Source organism: Plutella xylostella, chromosome 19 (genome assembly GCF_932276165.1).
Source record: "Plutella xylostella chromosome 19, ilPluXylo3.1, whole genome shotgun sequence".
NCBI classification, from domain to species: Eukaryota; Metazoa; Arthropoda; class Insecta; order Lepidoptera; family Plutellidae; genus Plutella; species Plutella xylostella.
Window position 1 is genome coordinate 7,613,594 of NC_063999.1, and position 9,186 is coordinate 7,622,779.

The following is a 9,186-nucleotide window of genomic DNA, read 5'->3' on the forward strand; positions in this document are numbered from 1 at the left end:
CCAAAGCCGCAGGCACTGCTGCATAGTTTGTACTGTGCGCTGAATTTGAATATACGATGTAGATACTTATAAATACTAGACTCAGTAAATTAAATAAAAAATAATAAAATTCATAGAATCGTAAAGTCAAAGTAGACCCTCTATTTATTGTTTTCAATATTTTCTCACTGTTGGTAGCAGCTCGTATGTGTCATAGGCACAACGTTGCAAAAACGTTTTTCATGAATCTGTGTAGTAATCATCTACAACGTTTCTTTTATTTCAATGTTGACTCTGATTTCCAACAGTGTTAATTGTCAAAAAAAGAGCTGTCAATGTCACCCAGTTAGTTTACTTTTCAGTTTTCATTTTCAGATTTTTGGAGAGAAAAACAGAGCCAGGGTAGTGAACTGAAGCATTTTAATTATTTAAATGAGCAGCAAATAACTTGCCATGGCTCACATTCAGTTTGTAGATGAATTAGTGAGAGAATATTTACTGTACCGTGGATTTACTTCTACTCTGAAATCTTTCGACAATGATCTCAAGGCTGATAAAGATAAAGGGTTTCGAGTGGACAAAATTATTGAGCAAATCTTGCATTTCATAAACGTATCAGACCTAAACGGATTAAAAGAATACTGGTCTCACTTGGATAACTTCGTGTTTTCCAAGCTAGAGATACACTTTCAACCAGGTAACAGGTGTTATTTATATATCGTTGCGCAGTGGATATTTGTAGAGAACTAGGAGAAATACTCACATATTGGGTATAATTAACTTTTATTGTAATTTACAGAAAATAATATGTACAGCCATGTTGTTTGTTACCAGTAGACAAGGAAGTGACATAGACAAAATCCTGACACCCCCTCTCAATATTAAATTTCTAATTGAATATTGCAATTAAATAAACTTATAACACTTCTTTTCTTCATATGCGTTCAAACATTAAAACAACTTATAATGTAAACATTGTTAACAAGACAAACTTACTTCGTATTTTATATAATAAAGAGTCTCATTACTAAATAATTGTGTTTTACAGTACTCAGCGGTTTAGTAAATATATCGGCTACATTTTGTTGCGTAGACACATACGATACAACAATATTCTTATTACATACCGCATCTTTAACAAAATGAAACTTAATATCAATATGTTTGGTGCGCTTACTATTTTCGTTACATTCAATCATTCTAATCGCACTTTGATTATCAACAAGTAAGTATGCATCAATATCCATATTGAAGTTAGCTGATATACCTTTTAAATATATTAGCTCCGACGTTACCATTGCAGCAGCCACATATTCAGCCTCTGCAGATGATAATGAGACGGTGCACTGTTTCTTTGAAAACCATGAAATTAAATTGTCGCAGTAAAATATAGCGCAGCCACTTACGCTTTTCCTGTCTTGACTGTCGCTTGCCCAATCCGCGTCACTGTAGGCTAATAATCTCTTCTGCGAATCTTTATTCTTGATATAGGTTAAGCATTTACTTGCAGTTTGTTTTAAATATCTTAGTATTCTCTTAGCTGCAATCCATCTTTCTTTCGTTGGTTTATCTAAGTACCTGCTAAGATATGAAGTTGCATAAGTTATATCTGGTCTAGATGTTGTAGAGATGTATGTTAAACATCCGATTAGTTCTCTATATGGTACATTTGTGATTATATCTTCTTCTTCATTGTTTTTGGATTTAGTAGCCTCTATCGGCGTATTTACACCTTTGCACGATTCCATTCCGAATTTTTCTATTATTTTATTAATCATCTTTTCTTGTTTTATTTTTAATATATTCTGCTCTCTATGTATTTCCATGCCAATATATTCTTTAACTTCTCCCAGGTCTCTTACATTGAATTCTTCTTTTAATTTCTTTATAGTATCCATACAGTTTCCCATAGTTATGATGTCATCCACCCAGATCAGTAACCATTCATCTTTTTTCGTGTATAAGCAAAAATCATGTTTTGATTGTTCAAAACCTTGCTTAATTATGAAGTCGTGAAATCTGTCATTCCAGCATTTTGGTGCTTCTCGCAAACCATATAAAGCTTTGTTTAGCTTCAGTACCTTTCCTTGGCCGACTTGTACTCCATCTGGTGGTTTTATATATACTTCTTCTTTTAATTCGCCATTAAGAAATGCAGTTGGTACATCGAACTGTCTTAGCTGATGATCTTCCTGTAGTGCATAGCTTAGCATCATTCTTATAGTTGACATTCTGGCCACTGGTGAGTAAACATTGTACTTGTTGTCTGTTTGAAAACCTTTTGCTACTAGTCGTGCTTTCTTTTTTCCATCTTGCTTTGTTCTAAAAACCCATTTGGTGTCTATAGCTCTTTTCTGATTTGGTAGTTTTGTCTCTGTCCAAGTATTCAGTTGTTTGTGCGAATTTAACTCATTATCTATTGCTTCTTTCCATCCTTCTCCTTCTTTAATAGCTTCATCATATGTTTGAGGTTCTATGTGTAGACAGAATGCTATGTTTGCTTCTTGTTCTATAACGTCTTCTTCCAATTCGTAATCCTTTAAATATGTAGGTAGCCTTCTAGTTCTTTGTTCTCTACTTAGTTCTTGATGTCTCTCTTCATGAACTTGCACTTCAGCTTGTCTTTGTATATTCTCGTCTTGTTCATTTTCTTGTCCTTGTTCTTCTTCTTGGTAGTATCTTACATTATTGTCCTGTTTCTTTTCTTGATATATGATGTCTGATTCATCAAATCTTACATCTCGACTGATGATTATTTTGTTAGTCTCTGGATCCCACAGCCTGTATCCAGTTGGTGCGTATCCTACCATTCTCCCTTCTTTCGCTCTGCCCTCGAATTTACTCTGTCTTGGTAAAATCACAGCCCATGCTTTGCTTCCAAATGTTTTGAGCCTTGACAGGTCTGTTTTTCCTCTCATAATGCATTCTGGTGTCTCAAAATTAATGGCAGATGATGGGCATCGATTTAGCTGATATGCTGAGCATAATATTGCTTCTCCCCATAGATGTTTTGGCAGATTAGCCTCATTCAGTTGTGTTCTGGCTTTGTTGTATAACGTCTGATTCACGCGTTCGGCAACTCCGTTGCTTTGTGGTGAATATGGGACAGTATACTGTATAATAATGCCACGTTCCTGACAAAATTCTTCTATTTTTCTATTTTTAAACTCTCCTCCATTGTCACATCTTATTTTCTTAACTCTTATTCCTTTTTCATTTTCAATTCTATTTATGTAGTGTATAATATTATCTGTTGCTTCACTTTTAATTTTTAGTAGTCTCACTTCGCAAAAGTGTGAGTAATCGTCTATTATAGTTTGATAATACCGCTCTCCGTTGAATCCTTCGATATTTACTGGTCCTGCTATATCCGTATGTATCAATTCGCCTATATTGTGCGACCTTGGTTTCAATATGCTTTGGAATGGTTTCCTTTTTCCTTTTCCTTCCATACATGGACCGCATACATTTTTGCTTACCGGTAGGTTCATAGTTTGTAAACTCCTACGGTTGAGGTGTCCCAGCCTTCTGTGCCATACTTCTCCGGTGCTGAAATTAGCATAGTTACATCTATCTACAGCTATCTCTGTATGTAACTTATATAGTTTCCCTGAACAGTATCCTACTATTTTATTACCGCTATTATTATTCTTCTGAATTTCTACAGTTTCAGAGTTAAACCTTACTTCACAATCATTCTGAACTATTTTTCTTACAGAAAGTAAGTTAAATGATAAACTTTCTACTATTAGTGCGTCTATTTTTATACTTGCGCTATCACTTGTAACATAAATATTTCCTCTCTTGTTTGCTGTTACGTAATCTCCATTTGCTATAAATATTTTTACTTCTTTATCTAAGTATTGAATTTCTGACATATATCTCTCGTATTTACTTTGAATTAGATGTTCTGTGCAACCTGAATCTACAATGAACTCTAATTTACAATTCTCTACTTTGTTGTTCTTAAAATTATCATTTTGTGTACCTGCTATGAATGAAAATTCTTTGTTTTCTTCTGATGCAGTTGCCGCCGTATGCTGCCACGATGACCCCTGTTGGCTCGCATGATGTCTTTGATCTTCTCGACTGTAGTTTCCATATTGATGACCTTGTCCTCTTGCTATATATCCTCTTCCTCGACCATGACCTCTGTTTCCTCGTCCTTGAAATTGTGTTCCTCTTCTCTGTCCTCTTCCTCGGCACTCTGTTGCTATGTGTCCGGGTTTGTTGCATCTGTAGCATGTCACTATGTTGGGGAAAGCTGTTTCTTCACTTGTATGTTCCGGATTTTTGTTCTTCATCTTTAGTTCTTCATCTAATAGTCTCGCTTTTACATATTCTAACTTAATATCTGTATTTATTGTTTCTATTGCTGTTATTAAGCTGTCATACCTTTCTTCTAGTCCTGTCAGTATGTAGCAGACTTTGTCTTTCTCTTCCACCTTCTCTCCGGTGCATTCCAGTTCCCGTACGATGGTATCAAACCTTGCGAAATACTCTTCTAGTTTCTCGGATTTTTCATGTTTCACGTTTAGCAATTTTCTTCGTAAATGGATCTTAGTCATTATACTCTTTCTTTGGAATGTATCTTCTAGTACTTTTACCATTTCTTGTGCCGTGTTGCACTCTTTTATTATGTTTAAATGCTTGTCCGTAAGGCATTGAACTATGATGCATTTAGCCTTCGCATCGTGTGCTCCATATTTTTCATCACTCTTTTCGGTGGTTTTGCTTTCTAAAACATATTTTATCTGTTTTTCGTCTAAGAAGCATTTGACTCTGAAGAGCCAATTGTCGAAGCTTGAAGCTTCCAACTTTGGGTAACTTTGCGCCATATCGCCCATAACCTGTTATTTATATATCGTTGCGCAGTGGATATTTGTAGAGAACTAGGAGAAATACTCACATATTGGGTATAATTAACTTTTATTGTAATTTACAGAAAATAATATGTACAGCCATGTTGTTTGTTACCAGTAGACAAGGAAGTGACATAGACAAAATCCTGACAACAGGAAGTTTTTATTAAATTCATTAGCTTATTTTTTTTACTCTTCATATTGAAGTACCATATTTATGTCATTAAAATTTACAGCAATCCGCAAAATGGAGTACAGTCTATACAAGCTGTACCTGGTGACGGCCGTGCAGGGCAATGGGGGGGTCAAGAATGAGAGAGTCACAGAGTTCCTGTCTAAAATGCTCCCTGAACTGCAAGGACAGAATGAGTGGAAGGAATGGTTCAGTAAGTGCAAATCAGTATGATTTATTGCATTTTATTTGTTTCCTAAAGCCCTTCCAACAATAAACGGCTGCCAGACTACCTAGACAAAGTAGTCTGGCATTAACTTTACCCTGAAACTCTCCAAAGAGAAAGAGAAGAGACATAATATTATGTTTAAGTGAAGCTGCAAATTCATTCTTAACATATTTCACATTCATACCCATTTTTCATATTTTTTGTATAATAACAGTATACATAACTGCAATCTGTTTCCCACTCTAACCTAACCCATCTGCTTCCACCCCCAGTGCTCCCATACATCCAGAAGCCAGAAGAGAACCTCTCGTTCAGCCTGTACTTCACGCGCAGCTGGCAGGACTCGGTGCTGGTGTCGCTGCACAACCTGCTGGCCACCGTGTTCCAGTGCATGCCGCAGCCCACGCTCACCAGCTACGAGAGTGACGCAGCTATGGTGAAGCGGCTGCAAGATGAGCTTGCTACGCTTCGCCTTCAGAGTAAAGTTAGTGTCATTATTATGTATTACTTCTACTTGTCACTTGTTACTGAGGGACCCCTTAGCGAACACAGTTATGCAGCATTTAACTTATCTAATAGCCCATAAGCTAATATTTTAAAAGTATTATATTAAAATCCCTGTTTTTTTTCAAAAATTATACTGTATATTAGCTAAAAAGTCGCATTCAATCATCTGTAGTGTAACTATACATAAATATTGAAAGAAAATTATGCAATTAATAATTGTATCTTCTGTATTTTAGCTAACACAAAAGGCAAAAGCATAAAAAATACATATCCTTAATTACCTTTACAGATGCAACCACAACCACCTGAAAAAACCTCTCCAATCGGGCACCAGTCTCGCCTGGCGCAGTACTCAGAACGGCTCAGCGGGCCCCTACCCCTAGTCGACGACTTCTGCGCAGTTCCCTCTGAGCACCTCGACAGCGGCGCGCGCGAGGCCAAGGGGCTGCGCGGACTCATCAGGCAGATGGGAGGCAGCCCCGTCATGGGGAGGAAAACTTCAAGATCTCAGAGCCAGAATTGATTGGATGATAGAGATTAGTGTGTTAAGTGTAAAGATAAATTTAGTTAATGAGCGAATGTGTAGAAATTATGTTGATATTTATTATTTATATTAAGTCCACGCAACATACCTAATTATTGTATAATACAATCAGACGCCGACTGGACGCTCTCTGATAATACTTTAGATTTACAAAATGGCTATGATTGAATGATTTGGTCATGAGTCCTATGTTCACCCTGAGTTCGAGTGTGTATGTTTAGCCCTTAATTTATAGGTACAAGTGATATTTTAACCGAATTTTAGTTAATTTCCTATAAACTGAAGTACTAGGATTATAAGTTTAACACGAACATTCCTATGTTGTAAAATCCCTCGCTTGTAAGATGTAAAACCAAACTTGTAAATAATCACAAAATAGTTTAAATATAACTTGCAAATAAGCACAAAATCTTTTTCATTTGACACTTGACATCATGAAAGATTCGTAAACATTCAGAAATATTTTTACCCACATTTTAGCAGTGATATTTTAACTTAAAACATGCTATAAGCAATAAAATTCACAGTGCTACAAACCCATAGGTAAAGTCTAAAGGTAAGCATCCACCCTGTCGGACGCATCACATTCAGTATTCTTTGTATAGAAATTCACACAAGTGCGTCCACTTCATCCGTTTCTCTATACATGTATGACAATCCGTTTGGTGCGATCTTTTATGGTCGAAGGGTGCGATACCGATAATGGGATGCCATTGAAGTAATTCAATGGTGGACGCTTACCTTAAAGGTACATTTACAGGCTACTCCACACAAAACTAGCAGCTCCCCACAATGGACCACGAGTTCTTAGCGGAGGTGGAGTCTCGTGCCGAGCGTCGCAACCGACAGTGGTACAAGGAGCATCTCATGCGCGTGCTGGAGACCGCCAAGGAGAACCATGCGAGGGACATCGATACGAGCATAGAGTTGGGACGGAAGCTTATTGATGTTAGTGGTACATCTATTACAAAATGAACCTTTTCGTTTGTCGTACCGCCTGTTACTTATGTCCTGGCCCTGGACAGTCAGCGACCGACGCCAATCTAACTGGCCAATCATTTCAACAACGGTAGATAGCTATAGCTTAGGGTTTCTCACCTACATTTATACCCTCTGCTCTAGTCAGCTAAGGTGTATCTATCAAGTTAGGCATATTAGCAAAATAAAGCCTAACTACTATCATCCACTATATTTAAAGAATATAGATTTAGAACCTAGATTTACAAGATAGATTTAGTACCTACAGAAAGGTACTAGATTTTGTTTTTGTGTGACCCTACAAGTTTCATTTGCTATACCGTATAGGTATCTATAGTTATGCATACTACCTCATTCATAGAGTTAATAGATAGGTAATACTGTAGCATCCCTACATGCTTTCCTAGGTCTTAAACGAAAAGTTGCCGAAGCCGGTGGTAGTACCTCCACGGCAAGTGTCCGTCAGCGAGACCACTAGCGTGATGCGGCCCGTGGAGCCCGAGGTGCTGGATATCATCTACAAGAGCACTACAAAGGGGAGCGGGGAGGAGTATCTGAAGGAACGGTACAAGAAGGCTCCGGAGGAAAGGTTTGATTTAAGAATACCTAAGTTGGAGCGAAATTATTAACTACCTAGGTACTTATATATAGGTTTACGGCTTTATGCTGATATAGGTACCTATGCTAAATCTACAGGATACCTACTTTCAATAACTTCCACCTTGTTCATACTTGTTATTCTATGCTTCCGCGGTGGGGCTGCATTCGCGAACCTACCTATTGAAATCGTAGAGCATAAAGTACCTATCGCAAAATGCACCGCGGGGATTTTATTTTTGTTAGCATAATGCACTTTAAGTTGTTTATAAAGCATGCAAATACGCTGAGTTAACATAACTCCATCCGCTATTTTATATGGTTTCTTTATCTGCAGCCATTACAACCTTGCAAATCTACAACTGCAGATTCTACGACCGCCAAGTGACGAGCTGGGACTACGGCTGGCAACACCGGCTGGCGACGACGGCTCGCGACGGGAGCCACGGCCGCCGCGGCGTGCTGCGAGACACGTTCTACCGACGACACGGCGTAGCCCCGGACAAGGTCGACGCACAGCGCCCCGCCACCGCCACCGCCGCTGTTTGTAGCGAGTATGAGTGCTACTTTAACTAAGGGCTCCTAAACATAACTGCGAATACAGATCGCATCGCAAAACTCGCAAATGTTCCAAGAGAAACAAAGTAAGGCTTTAAAAAACCTAATTATGGTTTCATAAATAAAGTTAATCATCATCCAGCCAAAAACCTGAATACAACCTACTAAAAGAAAGGATATGGGTATTAGGAATAAAAAATTAAAGCAGTTTTAATAGCAAAAACATATATTTTTATACTTTTATTATTTACAATAATTCAACTTTTATTTACATATTTAACAACAGCAAATGTATCCTTTAGTAAGGCCACATATGACTGTTAGAAAGGGAATTATTAAAATAAAAAGTGTTTACAAATTATCATAAGTGTAACTTTTTAATTTAAATAATTAAACTTGGATGTGAGTGAATTTTTTATAAATATTTATGTTTCAATGGATAAGCCAAAATTTTATTGAAATTCATTCAAAATTTTTGAAACGAGACAAAGAAATTTGCTAAACGACTACAGAACATCTACAGTCTTATAATTGCACCCATTGAAACAAGAAACGACCAATTAATACTCAATATACCTAAATGTAATTTACCTAGTCACTATACACTTACCCCCTTATTCATAGAGAAGTTACAATACGTTTTAACTAATAAACTGTTTTGTCCCTCTCTGTAAAAGAACAAATTGTTCTTGGTCGGAGAGGGACAAAACAGTTTATTAGTTAAAACGTATTGTAACTTTTCTATGAATAAGGGGGCTAA

At 37.1% G+C, this 9,186-nt stretch overlaps 2 protein-coding genes across 2 annotated transcripts; both read left to right on the forward strand.

The window, feature by feature from the left end:
• Nucleotides 1-332: 332 nt before the first annotated feature.
• LOC105391395 (WD repeat-containing protein 91) lies at nt 333-6,496 on the forward strand. Its single transcript, XM_048627884.1, has 4 exons — nt 333-676; nt 5,078-5,227; nt 5,515-5,726; nt 6,039-6,496. Exons 1-4 carry the CDS (start codon nt 433-435, stop codon nt 6,270-6,272), a joined length of 840 nt encoding a protein of 279 aa, XP_048483841.1. The 5' UTR covers nt 333-432; the 3' UTR covers nt 6,273-6,496.
• Nucleotides 6,497-7,068: 572 nt separating this feature from the next.
• Nucleotides 7,069-8,492, forward strand: LOC105391392. The gene is made up of 3 exons (XM_011562860.3): nt 7,069-7,241; nt 7,679-7,860; nt 8,237-8,492. Exons 1-3 carry the CDS (start codon nt 7,086-7,088, stop codon nt 8,442-8,444), a joined length of 546 nt encoding a protein of 181 aa, XP_011561162.3. The 5' UTR covers nt 7,069-7,085; the 3' UTR covers nt 8,445-8,492.
• Nucleotides 8,493-9,186: the final 694 nt, after the last annotated feature.